A 27,667-nucleotide genomic window follows, 5' to 3' on the forward strand; every position below is an offset into this window, starting at 1 on the left:
ACTGGACACGTAAGTAGACAGCTTCAGTGACTGGCAAATACCAGACTGCTCTTGACTAGATAGTTTTACATCATACTCATCAAGAAATTTGCGTGGACCTTAATTTTTTTTCCTTTTGCTTTCTTTTGCTTGGTTTTTTTTTTGTGCCTTTTTTCTTTTTGATGGTTTAGATTTAACTTTGACTCTGCCTGCACTCTGTAGCACTGGGCTTTGCTGAAACTTAACAAAACTGGCCCAAGTCTAGACATAAACTCATATTTACTACTTTAATCCTTGTCAGTGTTCAAAGTATAATCCATTTGCATTGGTGAAAATGGACAGTGGGCTTGTTGGTGCTGGAAAACAGCTTCTCCATGTGGACGTCTATATTGATGAACATCAACCTTCTAGAGGAATCCTGGCTCTTCTGAGCAGACTTCGTCCCAACTGGAAGGCACAAGACATTCAAATGAAGGCAAGTGAATGTTTGTATCTCTAAATGTATGGATTACCAAGGACTGATTATTATTTTTTAAGAAAGCATGAAATTCACACATTTTCATTTGTATTTCTAATCTTACTCTCATGAACTTTCAAATTTAACATGCTGACTGGGGCTTGCAGCATCTGAGACGTAGCTTTTGTTCTTTGTAAAGTTCCTCAGGGCGTTGCATGGTCTGACCTTGGGATGAATTGGCTGGGAAATCCACTCCTGGGAAGATTGTGGCATTGCATTAACATACTCCTAAATACACCAGACCAGCAAAATGAAAACATCTGCTTTTATAGGAGTAGTCTAATAGCCCTGGGAAACCTTTTGATTTTCACATGTCTGTTTAACCTGTATTCATCATGTGTTAAAGCGTATGCATAAACTATGATTTATATCTAAATGTATTGCCTTTTTATGGCAAAAATGAACACATCTTATAAGAATAGGGAGCAGGTGGAAGAGAACCTGGAGCAGTGCTGGTATGAAAGTCAGTAGACGCAAGACAGAATACATGTGTGTGAATAAGATGGAGTCAAGTGGAAAGGTGAAGCTGCAAGGAACAGGGATAGTGAAGGTAGATGAGTTTAAATATTTGGGGTCAACCCCCCCAGAGCAACAGACAGTGAGGTAGAGAAGAGAGTACAGGCAGGAGGGGGTGGGTGGAGACAGGCAGGAGGGGGTGGGTGGAGACAAGTGTCAGAGGTTTTTTGTGAGAGAAGGATAGCAGCAAGAGTGAAAAGGTAGATTTACAAGACAGTAGTGAGGCCTGCTCTGATGTATGTTTTGGAGACAGTGGCACTGACAGAATGACAGGAGAAAGATTTTCATCCCATTCGGGAGTGACCTGAATGGACAGGATTAGAAAATACACATACTTATTAGGTTAATTGGAGATTCTAAATTGGCCGCAGGTGCTAATATCAGTGTCTGTCTCTCTGTCTTAACTGTTTGATAGACAGGCGACCTGACCGGCATGTATCCTGTCCTTCACCTTATAACAGCTGAGATAGGCTTCTGAAACCCCATGGCCCTGAACTGAAGGGGTTAAGAAAATGGATGGATGAATGAAAAAAAATACAGAGTGCAGTATAAATGCAGTATCAAATTTAAATTCACACATAGTGATAAAGTTGTGTCTTGTTTTGGCTGGGCGCCATATTCCACTGTACTGTAAACTGTAGAAAGACACATTTCACACATCAAAATGAAAAGAAACCCAAGGTAACTAGACAACAAAAGTAGACTTTTAGGAAATTTCTTTTAGTAGTGCTGTCAAAGGGTCTATTCACAACAGGATAATCCCATTCTGGTCCCATGTGCAAACACAAGGTCCAATATTTCAGAGAAATAGGGTTTATGTTTGTTAGGTGACCCCACATTGGATGGATGACCTCTCAATCCTCACCAGGTCCAGTAATGTACACAAGAGTAGATGTTTCTCTTCAGCTCTCGCACTGCAGCGGCTCCTTTAATGGTGTATTGTGTTCGGTAAGGAATGGATAGACAACTTCTGCTGTTACATGTGAGCTTTAACCCAGTATACATAGCACTCCTTTCAAATGACTGTCATTGTTTTGGGTTTTATTGTTCTTGACCCCAAAAAACTTCAACATTTCTATTTTATAACAAACTAACAGAACAAGATAAAGGCTGATAAATACACATTAAATGATTTACATAAGATTTTTTGTAGAAAGTGTGATAAAATGTGTTTCAAAGATGGAACAAGAGCACATTTGTAGAATTTTAAAGGCATCCCTGGAATTTGAAAAAAAAAAACCCCAAACAAACATGTTAAAGCGAACGCAAATTTCATGTCAAAAAGAAGTGCAGATCAAAGCATGCAGATTTATCTCGTGTGTTTTATTTATTTATTTTTAATAAATTTTGGGGGATTTTCAAATGAATTGTAAAAATTCAGCACAAAAGAAAATGTAAGATACAGAGGAAGAAAGAATTTAATGAAAACCAGCCCTGCATCCATATAAATACTGGGTCAGATGTCAAGGTGGGCATGTTTGTTCATTTTCCATTTAGATGAAAAACTGTGTTGTGTGCAGGTCCCATCTGATGCTCAGAAAGTGCCTTGGGGACTTTGACAGAAATTGAGAGACTGAGAAACCACAGAATGACAACAAATGTCAGAAAAAGCCGTTGCAGTCAGTGGTCTCTGCGGAGTTGTTGTGTACACATACTGAGGAACAGAAGCTGTTCCAGAAGTGGGATTTTCAATGTCACCATACTTTATACAGCTGTGTCTGTAACTATGTATTCATCTACCTGTTGTTGCATTGACTCTACACAACAAAGATGTATCCATACCAGTTTAATTTTGTTTGTTATTTTACACTGGATAAAATGGTAACCAATATTCCAAATTAATATGGAATATTGGTTAACATTATTGGACACAAAAGAAATCAAACCATGCCAAACCATACCAGCACTGCTCCATGTTCTCTTCCACCTGCTCTCTATTCTTGTAAGATGTGTTCATTTTCCAGCATGTATAAGGGTGATCACCCAAATCTTGAACTCTAATATATGCTATTAACAGAAACTGGAAAATACACAATACACAATAATGCAAAGACATAAAAACAGACAGGGCAGCATATGAAGAACAGACACAAGGGTCATATCTAAAGTAAAACCATAGCTGATGCTACAACAAAGACTGGGGGGAACAAAGGATTAGTTACACAGATTAGGATTAGGAAATGGGAAACGGGATTTGTAACAAGACACAGGTGCAAACAATCACACAAAAATGAAGCTAGTCATGGAAATCAGGGGGAAAACAGGAAGCAAAACTAACCTAGGACACAAAAGAAATCAAACCTTCAAAGTAAAGACAGAAAGTAAAGTACAGCAAAATCAGAACACAACACAGAAACTTTGTACTAGGAAAATCTATCCACACTTACAGATTTTCCAATCACCATTTCACCTAACCCCACTAACTTTATGTCTTTGGCCTGTGGGAGGAAGCTAGAACGAACCCAGACAAACTCGGGGAGGATTTCCAAACTCCAGATCTCAAGGTACTGAGTTCAAATCCACCATCTGGCCAGATGAACTCTTTATTGCTGTGAGGCAATAGGGATAATCACCAATTCTAAACTCAACCTATCAGATAACAATCAAAACTTCAAACTCTTAGGAAAACATTAAAACTAAAACTCTAAAGCTCTTAACTCAAACATATTCACAAAGGATTAAAGAAAACCCTCGCACGAATAAAAAAAAAAAAGGACCATGACAATATTTGTAATACAGTAAATATATACATTTCTCAAATTTCTGTTAAATTACACGCACTTCAAACAACATACAGTACATATGTCATCTTCATTGTATAGACAAAATAAGAAAGACCTGTAGTTGATCAGCAAGAGTTTATGAATCTTTATGATATTTTGCAAGATACTCTTCTACTCAAAGATAAGAACAAGCTGAAACAAAACACTAAAGAGAAACTGGAAACTTTGACACAAGGTCCTTTTACAGTAGATGTCCATGATACAGATTAATTCAGAACCCAGCATGAATTATCTTGCAAATAAACATCTGAAAAATTAATATAAAAGACCTCTGCCAAATGATTCTTTGACTTATATGTCTCATCTAGCTGCTACCTGTTGGTTGTCTAAACTTGTATGCTATGATAAAATCATTTTAACAAAAAGCTGTTACTTGAGTAACCTATTTGTAAATGTAAGTATTCATGTGGCAACACGTCACAGAGGATTTTCACATGCATTCTAAATTTTGTATTACACAGGTATTTTCTCTAGTTTCTTTTTGAGTGTACTGATGTGAATTTGCTCTGTTTCTGTGGTTATATTTTTCCCTTTTCTCCAATAATGTGCATTTAATGGAAGGTTAGTGAAATTTTTAAATGAGCTATAACAGCGGTAAATTAGTGGCCTGTAAATCAATATGGTACTGAAAATGTAATCCAGAATCCTGAAACCAAACTGGGGTCTGCGAGTTGTCTGCTATTTACCTTCACAATTAATGAAGAATAGTATGATTTTCCAAGATTGTTATAAATGTAGATGTTTTAAGGAAAGTAACCAATTAAAGTTATAGTTACAGAATAATTATATGACTGCCTGCTGTATTGACAGATGGTAGTGAAATGTTATTATCTTTTTTTTTACAGTAGGATTTGTTGTGATGGTATAATTATGATAACCACCATCCTGGGTTTTATGGGCTCTTTTGACAATACAGAATGCTAAAATATGGTATAGCAAAATGTTTCATTTGCTGTGTTCTATCTGTCCAAAACTGCATTTTTCTTGTTCTTGCCCTTTGGATTTCTTTTCATTCCAGACGTTCACAGAAGGCATCACCAACCAGCTTATTGGCTGCTACGTGGGCTCTCTCCTGGAGCCTGGTTGTGTCTTGGTGCGACTATATGGCAAAATGACAGAGCTCTACGTGAACAGGGACCATGAGGTGGAGATGTTTCAGATCCTCCACGCCCACAGATGTGGTCCTGAAATTTACTGCAGCTTTCAGAATGGCATCTGCTACGAGTTTGTAAGAGGAACCGTGCTGGATGATAAGCTGCTTCGGCAGCCGTCTATCTACAGGTCTCTGCAATAACACACACACACACAGATAAACATTATGTAGTTATATTTGTATAATTTTTTGAATGTCTTTGCTATTTTAATGTGTGTGAATGGAGAAAGCTTTACAATCTGTATATTCAAGTTAACAATAAACCTGCCCTAATTTAAGAAAAATGAAAGAAAATAATGACAATGCTGATTATTGTCTGGTATGCAAAGTTCATATCCTGAGTACAACTACTGTGTAGGTTTGTAATTATTTAATATCATAGTGTAAGGTGAGATGCTATGGGCAGGAGGTTTATTTGTTTATTTATTAGTTTATATGAATAGAAGATTTTTGGCTTTTTTGCCTCAACATGTTCTCTTCAAATCTTTTTTTTCAAACTAGTACAAAAAGGTTTACAAAATTATCCACTGTAAATAATCAGTGTTGATATTTGTTATCCCTTTAAAGCTAAGTGTCAAATATGATACTTTGCATACTTAATTTTAAGGCAAGAAATAACAAAAAAAAAAATGGCAGATCTGGCATATATGACAGAAATCAAAACTAAAATATACAAATTAATATTATTTTTTTAATTATTTTCTTAGAAGGTTCAATAAACACACTAGAAAAATAAAAAATAAAAATAAAAGAACAACATTTTGAACTTCAGCAGCACTTACGTCCACAAAAGTCAATAATCTGGAGCCTGATTTGTATAACATTTAGCACAAGTGGAGTCTATCGTCAGTGAATGCTACGTCCAGATGAACAGAATCAACTTTTTTGGATTTACTTACCTGGATGATTGAACATGCATCAAGACAACATTTAGCGCTAAAAAAAAGAAGCAAAAACACATGTCTGGGCAGGACTCGCGGAGTGATAAAGAGAGATATCCAAAATCTCCTGAATTAAATGTAGTATGCACATTTTTTTTACATAATTTTATGCAACTTTAACTTTTCTTTCTGAGAAAGTGAATATTTATTGATAGGACCTCATTTACACATCATATCATGAATTTCAGAAAACTTGTAACTCAAAAATATTTTTATTTTTAATTGAAATAATTAACTTTGGACATTTCATTTGAAGCCATCATTGTACATCATCATCACTTTTTGAGTTCAGGTGTGTACATGCAAACCAAACAGTTCATTTAATATGTGCCAATGTGGGAGTTTCTTATTAGTAATTAGAGTCATGTTTCATGTTGAGCAATGATGTTTGTTCATGCCCCCATTACATTCATCATTCCCATGATAACAGCCTGTCATCATTATTCACAATTCGGGACAGTAGAACTCAACAGAGCCAGCCAAGGTTTCACATCCAGGGCCACAATAGACATCAATCAACTGCTCTGCCTGATACCCTGTGTGGGGGATACCCAGAAAACTTTATGTCACCATTAAGATGCCTTGAGAATGAGCGCTCAAATGGTCAAAAGGTCATAATCACAACAAGGTCCATTTTTTGAAAAGAAGAACAAGATAAGAGCACTAAATGTGGAGGGAGTTGTGTTTCTGCTCTGATAATGATTGTTTGTGCAATAACAGCGTCAGCCAGGCTCATCTGAGAAAATGTTTTCTCTCTGCAGATTGATCGCCGCAGAGATGGGAAAAATCCATTCGATCCAGCCAAAATCCGGTCGGCCGGTCGAACCTGTGCTGTGGACAAAAATGTCTCATTTCCTCAAACTAGTGCAGAGCAGTGTCAGCAGCAGTCCAGCTGGGCAGTGGTACATAAGCAGGTACAAGTCATGATAGCCACAGAGCACAATATAATATAAAATGCATAATTTTTACAATACATCCACTTGTGATTGACCCATTAAGCAGCTGCACTGGAAAAAGACAGGAAGATTTGCACTACGCAATAACATATGGGCGGTAGCTAAAAAAACGCAAACTACACTTTTTGTTTTGCCAAAGAAATATGCTTGGAGAACGGCTTGGTTGTTGATCACCTGGTGGGGTCATTCAAAGTATTGTTGTGTTGCTAGAGAAAAAGACGAATCCCCAAATGACATCAGATCTCACAGATATACTCAAGGAGTTCTTTGGTATCAGGTGACAGCAGGTATCATTCCCATATTAGTGACATTATTAATATATCCTAGTAATAATCTATTAGCCGTCACATTATTATGAGACACTCTCTCACTCACTGATATGGAGAGCTACACATTAATGTTACCTATCATGCAGCAGCTGCACAACACTTCAAAGGTAAAACACGTACTGTAACAGCAGCAGTCATTTTCCGATTTTCCAATTCAGTTAAGTATAGGAATACACACCTCTGAAGTGCTGCTGGCTAAATCGTTTTCAGACTGTACAGGAGCAGACGCACACGAATGCTTGAGGTCACCAAAATGTCACTAGCAGTTATTAGTTAGGCTAAGAAATGTAGCATGGAATGATGTGTCCAGCGATAAATGGACCATTAATATGCAATTCTATATTTCTTGTAAAAAATCAAGAGAGGTGAAAACCAGAGATGACTTGATTAGTTTAATTAGTTGCTTATGTGACATCCGTTATTACAACAATGTCTTATAGCAATTAATCTACTGCTGTAATCATAATAAAGTATAAAGTACAAGGGCTGAGAGCTTGACAGCTGTAACAACAGTAACTAAGGGGGTGGGGCTTGTGATTAGTCAGTCATCCTGTCAGGAAGGTTTCAGCTTAATGTGTGTGTGTGTGTGTGTGTGTGTGTGTGTGTGGCTGTCAATTACCTACTATACTGAAAATACAATGTTTAAAAAACAAAATACCTGATGAGTTTGAGACAGGAGGGCACGCCGATGTTTAATCGTGCTGTCCTCTTTGATAGAAACCAGCTTCATTTTCAACTGTTTTATCTTTTAGGCAGCAGCTCTTTCGCTGATGTCTTATCATTTTCTCACATTGCTCAAACCATCCTAAAATGCTCTTGTCCATCCAAATGTTGCCTGGCTTAACGGGCAACAGGCATTTACCCCTCCTTACGTGTATGGAAGCCATCACTGTGAGCTGTCATTGGTCAGAGAGATGAGGCGGGGGAGTGGCCTCATTGCCACTGACAGCTCTCATGGGTGAAGGGGTGAGAGGTAAGAGGGGTTACAGGCAAAGACACTACAGAGAAACAGACTCTTGGCTCTCCCTTATCGGTCAAACGCTGAACCTTATTTGTGTTTGCAGCAAAGGGGTCGGAAGTCCATGCAAACAGAAGCTGGAAGGCCCCAAGGTTTCTAGTCACTTTTCTTTTAGCGTGCAAGGCAGGTAGGAACTGAATGAGTCATCCATAAAGTAGAGGCTTGGAAGCAGAGGGCCTTTTATGATAAGAGGTACTTTTAACATCCAGGATTCACAAAAGCAAATATCCGTAATTAAACATCATCATTTTGGGGTTTGGGGTTTTTTTTGCTAGCTAGCTAGCTAATATGACAATGTAAGTTATAAACTCCCTAGGATAAGCTGAAATTTATTTATTTATTTTATCACAAACTGCACAGATAAAAAAAATTGTGTTAACACAAGACACCAAATTATGCATGGATGGGTTCTCTGCTACTGAAAATTAAGGCCACAAAGGAGTAATAACCTACTATTTAAGTCCTGCAGCTCCACACACCGAAACATTTTTAAAGTTCACTTTTGCTAAAGTTGCATGCATAACCTGCTAAACTTCAGTTTTCAAGAGAACACTGAGAACATTGTGAGCTTTTCCATTTTACCCACTAAAAGCAGTGAATGCATGTCTGAATGTGGCTCACTCTGCAATATACAATAGGAGACTGCACCACATTTCCAGGCCCAATAGATGGTGCTATATTGTGAGACATTTTTGAGACTTGACAGCGCTGTGCAGCTCGCGCTCAAGTAGATACGGAGCAATTTAAAATTACCTGGAATGATCAGTATTTAGGAAATGTATCATAACAGTGTGGGAAAATAAAATAATGGAAGGAACACTACAAATGACTCTGAGGTGTCAAATACTAAAAATTAGAAATTGGGTTATTTTAATCTTACCTAATGTCTTCTGTGTGTGTGTGTGTGTGTGTGTGTGTGTGTGTGTGTGTGTGTTTGCACGTTAACTGGTCTCTTGAGTGTGAAAACTGCGTGCAAAACATGGCACAGAGACAGAAAAAGAAAAGACCAAAAAAAGGGTTTTAAACAAGCATCAGAGAAACTTTTGTACTTGAGACTGTATGAGTGCTGATATGAATGTGATATTCAGAGGAAATGGTAAAAGAAAGGCAGAGAAAGAGAGAGAGCAGGAAGAGGCTGCACCTGCAGAGGAGGTCTTCAGCTCTCAAGCCACCCGCTGTGCAGAGGGAGAGAGAGGGGGAGAGAGACAGATCGACAGAAGGAGAAGCGAAGGAGACGAGGGAAGGGGGAGCGCAAAAGAGGCTGCAGCAGCTGCAAGGTTCAGAGAGAGGGAGCACAGTAGAAGTCAGAGCTGGGAGAGAAAAGAAAGAAAGGCAATGGAAAGCAAGAGTGCAACCTCTTTTTCTTCCAAAGCCCCCCTGCTACGTCTCCCGTTTGCACTCCTACAAATTGCATAAAACTGCAAAAAGAGAAAGAGTGGGGGAGAAAAAAGACGAAAAAGAAAAAAAAAATCTGCAGTGCTCGGCTGGTGTTTGAAATCATATGTAAATAAGGCACATTGATAATGAAGCGCCAGAGGAGGAAATTCCACTAATTACCTTACAGAGACTTGACAGGGAGCAGGAGGCGAATGTACTTGACGCACTGTTTTTCATGAAAAGGACAGAAAAGAGAGAGGAAAAGATCTGATGGCAAGACGACAGGTTTCCATTTAAAGTCAATGTAAGTCTTTCATTTAGCTTTTGATTCCAAGTAATCGTGGGTTCCTATGTGAACGTCGGGTTGTTAGGTTAAAGGAATGGGTTGGTTGAAAAGGAATCAGGGTGATTCACCATTCAACTGCATGTTTTATTTCATATTAGAGAGGAGATAGATAAATTATGCATGTCAGAGGGGGTCGATTTTAAATAAAGCTGTCACCGGCAAGTAGCTGTGAATCGAGTGCTCTATTCTGGGCCTATATCTTTTTTAAAAAAAGGCAGTTTGGTGTCAAAATGTAAATCATTTGTACACTGATGCTTGAAAATAAAGTAAAATAAATCTTAGTTATTTTATCAAAGATCTTGTAACCAGGAAGTTGGTATTTTAAAATACTGCATGTGCCACACTTGCTTGCAGGTACGCACGTTACAATTTAGATTGCAACCTCTTTTTATTCAATCCATGTATTTATCTCAGAGGGAAGCGAGACTGACTGAACAGAGCAAAGAAGATAACATACAAAGTGACTTGTTGTGTAGTGGAGGACATGTAGACAGCAGAGCCTCTGTGCCGCGGCTATAAACACTATAAACAAGGCTCATCCTCCTCTGCTTTTATTGTGCGTTCCTTGCAGGCCTCACTAAATTATGTCTCCAAGTGTGTATAATACCGGAGCATCTGTTTGTTCCCTTTTCGAATAAATAGGTAGTGTTTAAATTACACTGTTTAAAGTACCCTCTTGCCGTGGCAGTCGTGGGGACTGGATAGGAAACACAAAAATTAATTAGGAGACGGATGCTTGCACAGCATTTCTTCCAGGTGCATTTTGCACTGACGTCCAAGGACATTAGTGCCGTCTTTGATAGATTGAATAATCAAGAGAGTGAAAACAAGGCATGTGACCTCTCAGCGAGGCTTGCTGAACCGTGTCAGTTTACAAACAAGTTCTACTTTCTTGTCTCAAACTCTCTTGCTCCTCTTACCAAGTGTACGGAAGACTCTTATACAAGTTTAGTTCCGATTTTCATTGGGAAAAAACAATCCCATAGACAACTTCCATCTATCCATTTTCTTCCGCTATTTAAGTCAGGCCTGCAGGAGGGCTGGAGGCCATCTCAGCCATCATGGGATGAGATGCAAGGTTGCACCCTGGACGCCAGTCTGTTGCAGTGTTAACACATAGAAATAGGCGACCATTCACACTCATATTCACACCTATGGTCAATTTAGAATCACTACTTAACCTAGCCCGATGCATGCTTTCTTCATGTTTGATAAGACAGATTTATTTTCATAAACCGGATGCTCTTCTTGATACAACCCCAAGTTGATTTTGTGTCTCCTCCCAGTGTTAAACTGGGGCTCTTTTGCTTGTTAAGCAAGTGAGTAAACCTAAAACACTAGAGAACCATTGACTTAGCTCTAACAAAAAAAGAATAACAGTACCACTTTATAAAGGCAGACAAAGCACTTAAAACATCTCATATAATAGCTAAGCATGTCTTTTCTCTGATTTTCACTCGATTGCATTTTTTAAGGAGAAAGACTCCTCCCATGCTAGACTATCCCAGTAGCAGAATGTACAAGGACATGTGCTAAAGTGAGTTGAATAAAAGTGTGTTATTGTCAGACTGTGAGCATTTTTACCCAATTATACATCAGATGAATTGGGAGGGTTGTATTTCTAAATGGAAATCAAAGTATTTTTCAACTTCAGTGATTAAAGCTAAATGCCGAAGTTCTTTTTTACAGTATTTGGTGTAAAACATCACACAGCGTTTATGACTTTGGGTGTTCAACTTACTACGCTTCTTTACCTATTTGCCAGAGTTAAAGACATCACTCATTCATGGGAAAAAAGAGCCCTTTTCCATCATAAAAAATAAATAATTTCAACGTTTTACCTCTTGCAGTTCTGCAGATCTACAAAAGTTGCCCAGCTTTAAGACTTTGTCACAGGAAATGGAGTCACTGAAGAGACACCTCTCTCAGATTGACTCGCCAACTGTCCTCTGCCACAACGACCTCCTGACAAAGAACATCATCTACAACGAAAAAGAGGGTGAGGAAAATTCTTTGGTTTTTAGAATTTTATCAACCTGAAAGCAGTAACAAACAAAAGAAGGCCTAATGCTAAGCTAACTTAATTCTAGCTGAAAAAGCTAATGCTAAAATAGATAAATGTGTGGCAATATTCACATTACTGAAAATGCATTGTCCCTTATTTAATATCTTACCTTATTTGAAGTTATTCTGTTATAATTTTTTTTAAATATTCTTTTTTAAAATATTGCCCAGGGTAATGTTCAGCAAAAGAGACTCCCTGTTCCTTTGACTCCCGTAAGGTTCCTCTACTTTCCATAAAAACACGAAGGCTCATCAGTTGTACATCTATAGCTGAAATGTGTTTATCATGTTGTCCTAGTAACTGCTGTTGCTTTTTTCCCCCTACATCCATCAGGAATGGTGAAATTCATTGACTACGAGTATGCCGATTATAACTACCAGGCCTTCGATATCGGCAATCACTTCAACGAATTTGCTGGTGGGTCTTTCAAAATAGCATCAATTTACCCCCAAATCTTTTTCACAGCCAGGACATATAAGATTCCTTAATGTGGAATATATGACTGCAGTAAATATTGTAAATACAGGATGTGATATTTTCAACGTTGTGTTTTCTCTGACTACATCATGTTATGTGTCTGATATAATGTGCTGTGAAACAATCTCCTTCTTGTGACACTGCTCAGAAAAACTGCTGCATTCAGTATGTATTCTGCACAGTGATAAAAGTGGCTTTGACGGACCAGCTGTGTAAGAGCAAAGCTCGACAAGGACTGTCCGAACAATCATCAATGCAGTAATTTTAGATTATTCAGCTTTCAAGTCATAACTTGCAAATTATCCACAATTCTCAATGATAGCAGCTGAAGTTATGTCTGACAGTCTTATGCAAGAAGGGGCAGACTGGAAGGGGCAGACATTCTCCACATGAATCACATGCTGGAATGAAAGATACTGCACCTTTTATTCAAAGAAACAAATATTACAACTTTTTATTGTGTTCTTTGCTTTTTTTAATCCTGATTATACCTCAAGCAAAGTTTGAAAATTAGCCGATGGCATGGTCTTGAATGATACAACTGTCTTGCAGACATTTGAACGTAATAGTTTATGTATGGAAGCTTTTATACTGGCAACATGAAAAACCAGTCTAGCTGAAATAAAGCGTTTCATTATTGTCTGTACAATGTACTTCTAATCAAAACCCAGATGTTATACTATTGCTGATGTATGTAGAAGTCAATTTGTCTAATTGACAGGGTGCTTATTTACACTTCACAACATTTTATGTAAATCACGTTTTTTTTGTTTAAGGTAGACTTGTCAAATAAATGCAGTGCAGCAAAAAGCACAATACTTTCTCTGAAATTTAGTGGATAACATGTTATCCACTAAATTTCAACATATTGTTGTCAGCATGTTGTCATCCAGTTTCCATGCTGCTTTCTTATAACTTGTCCATTTGGAGCAAACGTTTCACACTGCTTGAGTGGATCTGACAAGTGTTGACCAAAGAGCTGTTGCTCCACTCAGAGTAGATATAGTTCACTGGCACGTCTTCAAAACAAACAGTTATTTTAGGCATTGTGTTGAATTTTAGCACCGACGGTAGTTCCACTAATGTGCACGTATATATGTGTCGCATTTCAGGTGTGAATGATGTTAACTACAACCTCTACCCGAGCTGGGAGCTGCAGAGGGACTGGCTGACGGCCTATCTGGAGAGTTACAAGCACAGCACAGGACGTGAGGTCACAGTCACGGAGGCAGAAGTTACGCAGCTCTACATTCAAGTCTGCAAATTCTCTCTTGTAAGTGTCTGCTCCCACTGACTTTGTTGAAATGTTGAAATATATCATTATGTAGTGCCTCAGCTCTTTGGAAAGACTTTGGAAAGTGACAAATCTCTCAACAGTTATTTCCTTTTCTTAGGTTTTGCTCTTGGAGGGACTCGAATATCTCAATATTATGAGATTAGTGTATGCATTTCAACAACATCCATATGTCTGCAGAGCTCTGGAATGGCGGGGTGGCAACACCTCACCATCATATTTTAACAATTTACTTTTCCAGCGCCCGCCCCCCCCCAACCCAAAGAAAACCAAACCATCCACAGCTGACCCACCACTGTTCAAACTTTGATGGACTCCATCTGAGTTGATTAGAAACTACCGCAGGGAAAAATGAAACACAGCAGCCAAAATTATTTTTCTTATGACCACAATTTTCATTCTTTGGTGGCTCAAGTGGTGCTGGACTATCTGTCTAAAAGTGCTTTCATAGCTCAACACAATATGCAGAATTGTCCAACCAATTTTGGGGTGGTGTAAATGTCTCTTGAAATAGCACAGAATTGATGAGAAGGCATATTACTTTTTAAAATAACTTGTGCTTCTGCCAAAAAACCCGAAAGGGAAATGTGTGTGTGTGTGTGTGTGTGTGTGTATAAGGGGTAGAATATAGCCTGGAACTGAGTGATAGAAGTGATAATATCACGTTGATTGAAATCAGATTTTCTGCAACAAACCGAGGCGGACTCTTGAGGGTAGTAGGAGAAATTGATCACTGACGCTTAACAAGCCAAGTTTCCAGCTCAACTCGCTTTGACAAGCTGTGTGTCAAAATGAAGCATACAGGGCAGAATACTGATATGTTTCTGCTTAAAAATATTTACAAATAGCCGCATCACAATTAAATAAATTGATTACGTCTGCCTTTAATGAAATCAATTACAAGTTTATCAGTTTGTATCACCTTAATATAACTTGGTAAACTGGTGAATTAACAGTATGTTAAAATAATAGCACGCTCCGTAGTTTATAATATAGACAAAAAGTGACACTGTAGGAATTGAGGGAAGCCATCCTGCACTGTGTGGCATCGACGATGCCTGGCCAGTTGCCAGAGCTCTGCGGCGTGAAGCTGCCTCCTTCCCATCTTAATCCTGGCAAACTGTGCCAAGACGCAGTGGGGTCCTTACAATTCGTCCTCTCCTCCGCAGGGATCCCCCATGATGTTGAAGCTGAAGCCTGTGGCTTGATGATGTCACTCTTCCCACACATTTATCATCTCCGTTTTTCTCAATGGCTCCCTGTCACCGATAGTCTCTGCTTAGTGTTAGATTAATGCTTTCTTAATGGAGAGCAGTTATTAATCATAATGGAAACACGCTCAATCTCCATCTCCAACTAAGGACAGAGATTAGAGATGAAAATCTGCCAGGGCGAAGGAGAAAAGCCAAGGGAAACCGCACATTGCTCTTCAAGTATTTCATTCCACCCTTTATTTGATTATCAAATAAAAATGTGATTATATCACTGGGCCACAGAACAGAGGCCCTTCTGGATCTTATTAAGACTTGCTATTAGTGGCCTTACCATGAAGATTTACAATAAGGGTGGAGAACAACAGAAATTTATGGAGGCATGGAAGTCTGCAAGACTAAGTGAGCAAAACCATTAAGGAGGGAACCATTCAATACAGAGGTTTGTCATTCTGACTAAGCAGCGTGCAACTGGCATGCAGCGGGAGCAGCGGCAGCAGTTATGGGAGCAGTTACAACATGACAACTGGAGGTCACTGAAGTGTGTTTTCACAGTTGTGCGCTATGGCAAAGGGGAATGTTGCAAGAACATAAAAATGCAGCACCTGCGATTCTGCACTGCAAACACAATGCGCAGTTTTACACTTCTCCTGGGACTGGCTGTGTGTTCTTAATGAGCCTGTCATTCAAAGAGATTCCTTCAGTTCATTGTCTCAGTGAGCACACCCTACTGAAGTGTTCCTGAGCAAGGCATAACATTTGACCTCACTGTGGCCTCTGTGTAGGAGGCAAAGAATTATGCTTTTGAAACTTAGTTGTTTCAAAAGGGCGTTTGAGAATCTCATTGTGGTCACATTATGCTGTCATGTTGTCATTCCTTTGATGACAGAGTCCAATATTGTACTGACCGTGTGAGCTTTAATACCACATGTAGGCAGTACAACAGATAACTGTATTTTGTTAAACGGTACAGTCCTTCAGTTATTTTTCCATTTTCCTATGATATTGCAATGTTCTTCTTTTTTCAATATTCAATCTTTTTATTTTTTATACACTGGCTCCGTGTAAAATCAATTTAAATTCTACAGTTTTGTAAAATACCTAAAAAGTAGCACCAAATCAGCTCAGACACTAATATGAACCAGTGTTACGCTTTTTGAAACTTTACTTAATTAATTTTTTTTTACTTCCACCAGGCATCCAACTTCCTCTGGGGTCTTTGGGCCATCCTGCAATCACGTTTCTCCTCGATTAACTTTGACTTCCAAAGGTTTGTCCAACGTCTGACAAAGACATTTAAAACTCCCACAACTCAAAGTATCACTCTGCATAAACAATGCTCAAGTTTCATAAAATGTCCTGGGTGAGATGTCCCATCCATCAAAAACATGTTGAGTTCATTAGTATTTAAACTGATGTTCTAATTATGTTAAGTGACACCTTCACATTAAAACACTCTCAGTAAATGTTTAATAAAGGAACCAATGTAACCGCAAATAAGAATTATTACTTCACTGCAGTTTTTTTCTTCAACACTTAATGTCATCATCCATCACTTGAAATACTCTGAAAAAGAAAAATATTTATAGGACATTGAATTTAGGCTCTCTGTATATTAGTGCAATGTTTAGACAAGCAGGATCTTCATTAGAAAGGAATGACAAAGAATTTGTTGGCAGAGAAATTGCAAAAAAAAAAAAAACGGTTTAGAAAACTAAGCCTAGAATATAGAAATATTTCATTCTCCCCCCCAATGCTCCAAGTCTTTGTGTATTTAAAATCTGGCATAAAAAACAGGCGGGACAAACACACTTCTTCTACTCTTCATGTCACAGACAAAATATTTACACATGAAATTCTCTGCTTTTCTTCACTGATAAACCGCAACATCATAAGATGAAAGCCTCGGTTTTCACAAAGACTTTCAAAGGAGATCAAAACCAACGTCTTTTATTTTTAACAGTGATCACCATTGAGGACTAGTTATCTTAAACAAGTCCAGGAGACATTCCTCACCAGCAGCAGCACTCAGACAGTTCAGGAGGGCAAAATGTTTCCCTCAACCCCCACTTTTTTTCTGCCTTTCTCCTTTTTCTGCATGCCCCACACCCACAACAGTTGTGATCATGATCCTAATCACTATTGACACACGGCACCCTCCCCTCTGTGTGGCTTTTTCTACTCGCTTGCAAGATCAGCGACAGGGCCCCCACCTCATTTCAATCTAGACCTTGGAGGAAATGTGATCCAGAGGGGTGCTGAGGCACAGAGGCACTATTGTTCCAGTGCCGTCGTTCCTGCCTTACATATACATCTCTCATCCCCGGCTGGGCCACATGTGCCTGCTGAACATCTACTCCTTTAAGCTACCGGCTGAGGTTGTCCTAAAGTGGATGGTGAGGGTTGGGTTACCTTTCTTTAACTGGAGGGTTAAACTGAAATGAGCTCTGAGTGCAACAACAACAATGGAGAACCAAGTCTAATGTTTAAAAGCAGGAGGCTACTACCTAGCTAACCTCTGCTCCACGCCCATCCCTATCATGCAAGACACATTCATACACTTAAGCCCCCCTTTCAGGCAAGAGATACATAACGTCGCTGGCTTCATCCATCTGTTAAAGTGACAACATTATTACATTCAGACGTAGATAAACTTTGCCTTAGTGCAGACGTACACACGACAGACAGCCTCAGTAATTGTGCAATTTTTGTACAATGAGTTTTGTTCTTCAAGAAGAAAAAGATAAGAAACTATTTAAACCTTGAGCTGTTGCATGGGTGTGCATACTTGTCTGTGTCTGTGTCTGTGTGTGTGTGTGTGTGTGTGTGTAATTTCTCCCACTGCTATCCCCCTGAGCCAAATCTCCAATAACTTCCCAACGAGTGACAGGCGTCACCCAGGCCTTGTGCTCTAACCAGACCCAGATGTAGATGTGACAATAGGGAGCCACAAGGGGAACGCAAACCCGCCCTCCTTTTACCATCCATATTTACTTTTCTTATATGATTTTATTCATGTGTTGAAAGTGTCTGCAAGTCAGCGGTCTAGATTTGTGGACGTGCTGGCAAGGCGAGCTGTTATTTGACAAAGACATTATTATAAGGAAATGAACAAGGAGGAGGCCCACTGTTTGGAATAGCTTGACTACAAAATTGAGGGAATTGTGCACAAAAGCACATTGTGAAATGGAATACCTGCATTGGCAGGAGATCATTTTCCCCTACTCTTGCTAAATATAAAAAAGCCTCCATTCATTTCTGATGAAGATAAACATTAAGTATGCTAGTCTTAGGTGTCACCCTTAATAAAAATAGGGATAAAGGGGATTGTCTGTGAAACTTGCTGTTCTTATAGGAGGGTGTCCTCAAATAGATTCTACCTGTGGAGGGTGTAATAGGCAATTACATTAATAGCATAAACTACTGGAGTGTGTGTGTGTGTGTGTGTGTGTGTGTGTGTGTGTGTGTGTGTGTGTGTAAATTGAAAAATAACGCTGATTTTTTATTGACTTGCTTTTTCTTTACTGGATTTTGTTGGGAAAAAACTCATAAGTGTGGATAAAAACAAGAAGCTGCTGCCTGGAATTCTTTATTGAGGAATGTTTTGTATAGGAATGGTAAGCGATTCAATAAGAGAGCAATTAGTGTTCAGGTATTCGGTCAGTCTGTGTGTCTGATCTTGCCGGATTTTTCAGATTCACATAATTTTCATTTACACACATCCAGTGAAATGAGTGCATTCAAAGAATAGCAGAGAAAAAAACAAGGTTGACATTGATTGCATTTGTTTCCCAATCCTTTTCACAAAAAAATAAGTTCAGGACCGCTATAGGAAATGAATGGAAATCCACTACCCCTCCCCACCCCTCCCCCACTGAATGAATGACCCCCTGAATGGCCCACTGAGCGACCCACTGAATGACCCATTCAATGACCCACTGAACTAAATTTGGTGGTGAAAAATGTTTGTTATGCTAATTTAAGAGCTGTTAAAACTGACCGGCCAACTACAGTAAGGGTTGGCGGGGTGACCACAACTGGAGGGCTAGAGCAACATACGCTGCCATCTAACATATCATGCCATAGGAAATGAATGGGAATCCATTCCCATTCAGCGCTGTGCAGTTACGTGTTACCCACCGAAAACTTTTTGTGTCGTGTGAAACATCAAGCGTGTTCCAGCAGTTGTGTTACTGGCATCCAAAACATAACCTAGTCATTAACATACACTGGGCAGCAGGGTTTAGTGGTGCCACCCCACAGGGAGCATGCTAACTGCTAATTCTAAATTAGCTGTATTTCACCACATAATATATGAAAGTCATGTTCTGATTCCATTCGCAGTTTATACAGCATCCAAACTTGTGTGGAAAGCAACTTGTTCATAGCTGTACAACCGCTCTACCTCCCCCACCTCCTGTATACAGAAAATGCTGCTATAGCAGTCAGCAGAATCTGATTCTAGTGGGTCATTATGAAAATATGAAAATGAAAATGATGAGCAAACACTTTACTTTTCTGGACCAATAAGGATAAGGGAGGCTTCATTCTGCTGTCTGAGTAAATGAAAGAAGTGTCAGTTATCAACTGTAGCACGACTTGCTTGAAATTAAGTCTGTCCAGAGAAAACGCCTGTTGAGGCTCGCCAAACCACAGCGAGCGAAGTGAAAATTGTCTGCTGGCCTCCGCCAATGATTTCTACTCCCCAAAATTTTATTATTAACTTTTTTCTTTCTTTTCTTTTCTTTTTTTTTTTTTTTTGCAGTGGCAAAGGTTATACACACAGTGTACCACCTATCTCTATCAAACATCTACTGGTAAATCTAAAGGTCAGCCTTCAGCAAAGCAAAAACCAAAAGAAAGGAGAAAATGATGAACAAAAGCAGACAAAAAAAGCCAGGCTTTGACACAATAATTAGAGTGTAGCTTTACCCAGAGATGCAGGTGGGAAAGAATAACTAAAAGGCATGTGACTAAATTATCGTTTTGTCTCACAACACAAGAGCTTGAAAACTGATTTGGCATTGAGGAGTTCAGTGAAAGCACTGATTAAAGGACAAACTCCTCTCTGTGCCTCCATTTTCTGTGCTTTTGAAACTTCACTTTATTTCAAAGGGTATAGTATAATGGCCAAGGGCAACAGCGTACTCAGACATCAGATTTATTGAGGCGTTCGATAATACGGTTTGAACAAACACAAAACCACTTCTCTTGCTGTTAAGTTCTGAGATGCGCTGAAGCTTTGGCACAGCTTTCAGACTCATTGCTTCATTTGAGTGTCTTGATGCTATTGTTATGCAAGATTGACAAACAAAAAAACAGTACCCACCTATAAGCCAGACAGAAAGAGCGGCCAGTAGCGAACAGTGAAAAATACATTATGGCCACAGATATATACAGAGGTGGGAAGCAACAAAGTACAACTACTTTGTTTTTGGACTTCTGTAGAACTTCTAGGTATGTGTACTTTACTTACTTTTGAGTTTTACTCCCTACAATTGAACAGAAATACCTCTATTTTATACTCATATATTTTCAAATGATGGAGTAGGCAGGACAAAAGACAGGGGTCAAAGTGGGCTGCAGTGATCCAGAACAGAATCTTCAATGTAGATGTGATCACTACATATCAGCTTCTAGCTAGACTATAGAAGAGAAATGAGCATAAAGGGAGCATAAAGTGAGTAAAGTGGCAGCTAATTTCAGCTGAGCTAATATCATGCAATTTGTCTCAGAGCATGTCTGCTAGCTAAACGTGCAGCTGCTGTATTTCGCAGGGAGAGAAAAGAGTGTGAGAGAAGCTAAGTCAGAGATGGAGAAAGACAAGGCTGACAAAGACAGGACAAGAGAGTAGAAGACAGATTTCTGTTAAAGCTAAGGACTAGTCAGTGAAACCTGATAAACTGGAAATTTAAAGCCTACAAGTAATGTCCACTTTCATTTTGTGAATATATCTGATCTGTACACAATATCAAGTTGTGTTTTTTCACACTGTGAAACTTTTTACAACACAAATTGTAAAATGTTTGAATAACTGTCTGTTATTCAAAGGTTCAGTGAACATGCTAGGCAGGCCAAACAGGTTAGTTTGCAGTGCTGTGGTGAGGTTTCAAGAGATGGACTAATGCAGTTGGCTGCCATGTTCATGGTCAATGTTAGGTTACATCAGGAGCAGCAGATATCAAAGTCAGCTTAGTCTGATGATGCTGATTAGATTCACTCAGCCCAGCTAATCTCAGGATCCCCACTCCTGCTGAATCCCACTTTAACCCCTGATTATATTCATTTTTCTGTTTAAATGTAGAGGCAGAACCTGCCATTTACAATGTAGGTAACCACAATTAGAACTTCCTCTTTTTTTATTTCCCTTTGTTTTTCTCTGTTTCTGTTCTACATAACAGATGTTTGAGATATTCATTAGAATAAGAATTTACAGTGCATTACAGCAGTCACAGCACTTCACCTGATCCACGTTTGTCTCATTTTGTTGCAGCCGTGAACCAAAATGGATTCAATTCATTTTTCAACTCAAAATTCTACACACAATATCCCTTATTGACAAAGTGAAAAATGTTTACTTGATATTGTTGCATTTAATTAAATGTAAAAACAAAAATATAACATGTGCATATGTATTCACAACTTTTGCCATGACACAAAAAACAGGTACGTATCCTGTTTGCAGCTTGATTTGAGTCTACCTGTGGTAAATTCAGTTGTTTAGACATGATTTGGAAAGGCACACACTTTTCTATATAAGGTCCCAAAGCTGACAGTCCATGTCAGAGTGCAAACCAATTCAGGACAATGATTTCAGCACCGCCCCACCAATCAGCCCTGTATAGCAGAGTGGCCAGGCAGAAGCCACTGCTCAGTAAAAGGAACATGACAGCCTGCATACAGTTTGCTAAAAGGTACCTAACAGATTCTCAGATCATAAAACAAATATTGAACTGTTTGTCCTGAATGCCAACAGGGACACCGTCTAGTCAGGGTCAAGGGAAAGATAAATATATAGCAATGTAATGACACATCTTTGATGATGACCTGGTCCACAGTGCTCTAGACCTGTGGCAGGGGTGAAAGTTCATCTTCCAACAGGACAATGACCCTAAGCCTGCTGCCATGATAACAAGTGTGTGACCTCAGGACCACTCAGCGAATGCCCTTGAGTTACCTAGCCAGAGCCCAGACTTGAACACAATGCTGAAAAAATATGAAAATGGCTGTTCACTGATGCAACCCATCCAACCTGATGGAGTTTCAGAGGTTCTGCCAAGCTTGTAGCATCAAACTCAAAAAGACTTCAATACAAAGTATTTAGCAAAGTCTTGTAAATACTGTTTGTATTGTCATGAATGAATAGTTGAATTGTAAAGCGCTTTGAGGGTCTCGAAAAGCACTATATAAATGCAATCCATTATTATTTTTATTATTATTATTATGTACTTTTTACTTTTATGTTTGGAGCACATTTCATGGACTGTACTTTTTCAGATGAGTAAGAAGTTGAATCAGTTATTCAGCTTTTACCACATAATCTTTTTAAAAGAATCTATAATTATATTTAGTATATAATCTTATTTATTATAATCTGTATTAGAATATTATATTTAATATATCATATATTATATAAATGTAATAATTATATAATAATTAAATTACACATTTATAGAATTACGTGGAAAATGTCTGTAGTTTTGCCCCTCTGGACGTATACACTGCATCTTGAATAATGATTTTACATTACAAGTATGTTTCAAGTGATTAAACAGTTTGCAAGTTGCCAATATGTCAAAGAGGCTTCAACCAAAGAATGTTAATAATATTATGAATATTAGATGTTTACTACAGGCAAGTAGGGTCAAATAAAACTGTCTTGTTGAGTTGAATTGTGGAACTGTAGCCTCTCAGACACCTTTTAGATGCTGTTTTTCTGTCAAAGCCAGTGGTTCACAGGTATAAACAAGGTTTCCATTGTGCCATGATGTCATGATGGGTATTGTCAATAGTACGACAAGTCTTTTCACTCCCAGTTTGTCAATATGAATTCCAAATTGTCCCTGATGTTTCATGGGTGTGTCTGTAATTGGAAAGTACTGTGTCTAATATTAAAGCACTGTACAAATGGGTAAATTTTTCTTATCATGTAAACCATACAAGTGGAGAGACTATATTTAGATTTATTTTTTGTGAAACACCAGCAAAGTTACTTAGTAAAACATACAGCTACGGTAAAGAGTGATCTTAAGACAAAATTTGCCATGAGTCATGTATGCTTGACTCGTCATATATAGAAACGGACAAGTCTCAGTTATTTGACATACCTGCCTGAGCACATTGGATCTAATGTTGACACATGCCACCCTTAGGCAATGTGACTTTCCAGCCAACAGATCAATGTACAACAGTAGTCTTTAAGGCCCATTTAGTTTTTGTATAGTGTGTAAGATTTTTTTCTGTTATCTAATCATGTGTTTTCTGTCTCCTGCTGTTTTTTCAGATATGCCACTGCACGACTCAACTACTATTTTGAGAAAAAAGAGGAATACTTTGGACTGGCAGTGAACTAATTAATGCCTCTACTTTTGCAGAAAAGTTTTGTGTTTCTTGTGTCAAGTGATGTGGTCCATATGTCAGATGGTGGAAATGGAAAAGCATAGAATAACCTTATAAAGCCTTATAAAAGTGCTCCCCATTGTTTGTTATTTCAGGCTGTATAGTGTGAGTTAATATGTTTTGCTATCACTGTGATTTTTAAAATATTTGTTTTACCACAGTCAGTATGCCGATAAGCCGATTTGGCAAATCGAGAAGAGGCTCATGCCAGAAATGAATTAATTGTTCCCACATTTAGCCGAGTCACATAAAGCCACAAAAATTGAGCTTGATCATAAAACACATAAGAGGGTTATTTGCAGGCTTATTCAGTGTGTACCACAGCTCTGGTGGAAAACAAGCTTTCATTTCAACTTATTTACTGTAGCAAGGGCATTATTTTAATGTTTCTCTGCTGTAAAACTATCATGTGTGACTTACAGGGTGTTCGTTAATGTTGCCATAAAATGAAAATTTAAAAGAAAATATTTTGTGTTGACCAACATTATTGAAGCTGTCACTGTGTGAAGACAGGCGAAACCGAATCAGGAGTTATATATAAAAGTTTTATGCACATGAACCAAAATGCAACGCTGACTGATGTCAGTGCTTTAACAAGTAGATTTTACTTACTCTCTTCATTTTATAAGGTGAAAATGTACTTTAACTCCTAATAGCGATCTCTTTTCCTGCAACTCTGAATTGGATACGTAGAAGAGCATGGATGGATGGATGGATAGAGATCTGTTTTTTAAAATTATTCTTAAAAATTTAGGCCCACAAAGATTGTATGTTCTTGGTGTAATCTCCTTGAATATGTCTCACAGGATGTTAAAAAAACCAAAAAACAAAAACAGATTAAGGGCGCACACACTAGGGCAAATCTGTAAATAAGCAATTTAAAATTGTCATAGCATAACAGGCACAGCTGTAATTATTGATATTTTATTAGGTTTATCTGTCAAGAAGCAAGTATAATTCTAATAGACTGTGCCCACAACAGAGCTTCCCTGGAATCAGCTGACTACAATTCAGCATTTTATTGCAACAATATTCTTTTTTTTGTCATAGAGATTTGTAGGAATAACTAAGCATTCACCCTTTAACTTATATTTAAATGCCATGTGCCATGCATACATATAAACAATGAAATGATTATGATTGACCAACACCAGGGGATTTAATTGCAATACTTTGCTGTTTGCTTTTCGGCTCAATTCAAATGCACTTATATAGCTCCAAATCAGAATAACACTCACCTCAAGGTGCTTTATATTGTGAAGTATAGACCCTACAACAAAATAGAAATAGAAAATAAATAAGAGATGTTAACAAGTACGCTAAAGCTACTAGCTGAGGACATTTTATTGTAAAAATACATTCTGTCATGGATTTAAGTGCACTTAAACTGTAATTATGAGGCAGATCGCTCACATCTTTATGCTTCTAAAGTATATAAATAACAGAACATAATGATATAAAGAGGCAGAAACGAGCAGTCAGATCCAGATTCAACTTTGTAACTGTAAGAGCTTTTCAAATTAAAGCTTTCTTTATTTCTCTGTTTAAAGGAATCTGGTATTGATCAAAAGTGCTACACTGATTGTTCATATAGGTAATGTAATTCAGTGTTGTATCATATGTACATGATCACATGAAATAGAACTTCAATTGTAGTTCAATTGTAGTAGAAAACTGAGTAATGGCCATTAAAACAATAACTCTGGCCAATATCAGGAAGATGTTCCCCTTTCTTATGTGCAGCATAAAGCAGCAGATTTGTCCTCACTACTAAAAATATTAGTTTAGTGAGAATACAGCCTAAGTAGAGCGGGCAGGAACTTGCAAGAACAGAAATAGTTACATGTTAATAAGACAATTTCAGCTCTTTGTAGCCTTCTGCACAGACAGCACGCTAATACAAAAGTAGCAAAACACCTAGGATGTTAAAGTCATTCTGTAAAATGAAATAACATACTGATTACTTTTAAGAAAAGTAATTGGTTATGTGTAACACATTACCTTTGTTGAGTAACAACAGCAAAACTGAGCAGAGTGATGTAATTCTGTTGTGAGTATTTGTTTAGGCTAAAGCAGGGTGGATGGCAGAGACTCCATAGCTCATTAGTACAACTGTCTGACTCTTTAAATCAGCAAATACTTTTTCAGTATTCTACCAAAACCACATTTTATTTTTCTCAAATGTTCACCAAGTGCTTATGGCCTTGTGATATATCTCCCACTGCCACAGCATTTTCACAATTGTCAAAACAGTATTTCCAGAATTGTCAAAACAGTTTCACCACAAGCTATATTTAATGGCTGTTCTGAAGTTTTTGATCCTATCACAGTATCTTCGGTGGATGGAGCAGCTTAGATGTCATGGAATTATCGATTTTTCTAAGCACTTAAAGGCAACTCTAGAGAAGAATGTCTGCATTTGGATGATTCACCAGAACCTCAGACTACTTTGTTTTCTAACATTTGTAATGTCATTGCTTGGATTCTGTAACAGCATCTGCGGAATAGCTTGAGGGTAGAGATAGCTTGAAGTTATGGCACATAAAATATCATTAGGGAATGGTTAGGCTTAGGTAAGTCAAAGCTGGTTTTTATGCTTTGGCTCTGTGGTCTTACATGTTATTTAGTTTCAAGGTACCCAAAAAGTGAGTGACCTGTAAGCAGTGTAAAGACATATAAAGCTACTCTGATCACTGCTGTATGTATTCTCTCCAGACACAGAAGGTTTGAGAAAGACATCACATTATGATTAATAAAATAGTGAAACTTTGTAGCTAAGTGATACCAAACTCCTGTACTAAAGTTGGTCTGCACACCACCCCAGCTTCCACACCCTTGTAATGTGCATTATTGCATAAAAAGAAGAGTACCTCCTGCAGGGGCATTGAATGATGGCATTGGGCCTAAATTTTATAACGCAAAAGGCATTGGCCAGTATACGCATATAAACGCTTGAGATGAAAAGCTTTGCAGCAGAGAACAAAAAAGGGTTGAGGGGTCAAAAGTCTTGAGACTGATTGAGAAAATCAAAAGCAGGAGGCAAATATGGAATCTACAATGGAAGAGATTAAAATATGACTACAATAACTGGAAATGTTATGTTAAGTGAGAGATTTTATCCATAAGACTTTCTTTTTCCAACGTTGGTTCCTTGTAGGATAAATGGTAGGTAACTTGTCCTTCACACAGTTTTGATTGGTAAATGATATGTTTGTGTGTACTCACAATCAAACACATCAGTCTTTACAAAGTACATGTGACATGCTCAGAAATGTCAATGAGTCCTTCCACTATATAACTGCTTCTACTGTCTTTATCTGTGAAGGGAGCACAAAAGGGAATGTGATTGTAAAATCAGTAGAAAGGATTATGGCGGGTCAAATGAGGGGAGGACTAGCTACAATGGCGTTCTTTACCTCCTCATGGTCGCGCACAGTTCCGCTCATCAAGGCTGCAGCCGTGTCTTTGAGTCAAACAATCCAGCTGCTTTCATGCTGGCATTTTTCGTTAAACATATAATATTTAATTAGCGGACTAATGCACTTAAAAAGACCCAAGGACTTTGGATCAAAAAGAAAAAAATTGGCCTTTTGTCCATTGCCTATTTTCCTGAAAAAGTGCTGTAGATTTTTTCTTTCACTTTTAATTGCATTAAAAAAGAAGTATATGCTTTTATGCAATGTTTCAAAGACATAGAAACCAGGAAAAAAACTGTGAAAGCAATTCCTTTCAAAGGGCTTTTTTGTATGATTCTCTTTTATTCCGACATTGCATTTAGCTTTTTAGTTATTGTTAAAGGACTCACAAGGCTGTTGACCCTTGGAATTCTAATAAGTACCCAGTTTGCAATTGTAATCAACTTACATTAGCAACAATATGCTCAAGGGAAGGTTTTACTATAAATTCACTTGTTATACATGTTACATACAATGCACAATGCATGCTTTTTGTTCCTATATTATATAGAGTCCTGTCGCTTTTTCAGTTCCATTTATAAATTCAGAAAGGAAGTCAAACTTTCTCCTGTTTTTTCAAAACACATGAGCCACATCACCAACTATTCAGTATAGCAAGTTCAAAACTAAA

General features: G+C 38.1%; 1 protein-coding gene across 1 annotated transcript; it reads left to right on the plus strand.

Moving 5' to 3' along the window:
* On the plus strand, positions 1 to 27,667 carry zgc:113516 (ethanolamine kinase 1). Its single transcript, XM_005459957.4, has 8 exons — positions 1 to 454; positions 4,814 to 5,076; positions 6,651 to 6,803; positions 11,766 to 11,914; positions 12,314 to 12,397; positions 13,570 to 13,730; positions 16,159 to 16,232; positions 23,466 to 27,667. The coding sequence occupies exons 1-8, from the start codon at positions 314 to 316 to the stop codon at positions 23,533 to 23,535; spliced, it is 1,095 nt and encodes a 364-aa protein (XP_005460014.1). The 5' UTR covers positions 1 to 313; the 3' UTR covers positions 23,536 to 27,667.

This window comes from Oreochromis niloticus, linkage group LG7, assembly GCF_001858045.2.
Source record: "Oreochromis niloticus isolate F11D_XX linkage group LG7, O_niloticus_UMD_NMBU, whole genome shotgun sequence".
In the NCBI taxonomy this organism is placed as follows: domain Eukaryota; kingdom Metazoa; phylum Chordata; class Actinopteri; order Cichliformes; family Cichlidae; genus Oreochromis; species Oreochromis niloticus.

Excerpts from the sequence above, each read along its gene's own strand:
- zgc:113516 (XM_005459957.4), top strand. The coding sequence starts at position 314 with ATGGACAGTGGGCTTGTTGGTGCTGGAAAACAGCTTCTCCATGTGGAC. Across the intron at positions 455-4,813 it reads CACAAGACATTCAAATGAAG|ACGTTCACAGAAGGCATCAC; the intron begins GCAAGTGAATGT and ends TTTTCATTCCAG. Across the intron at positions 5,077-6,650 it reads CGGCAGCCGTCTATCTACAG|ATTGATCGCCGCAGAGATGG; the intron begins GTCTCTGCAATA and ends TTCTCTCTGCAG.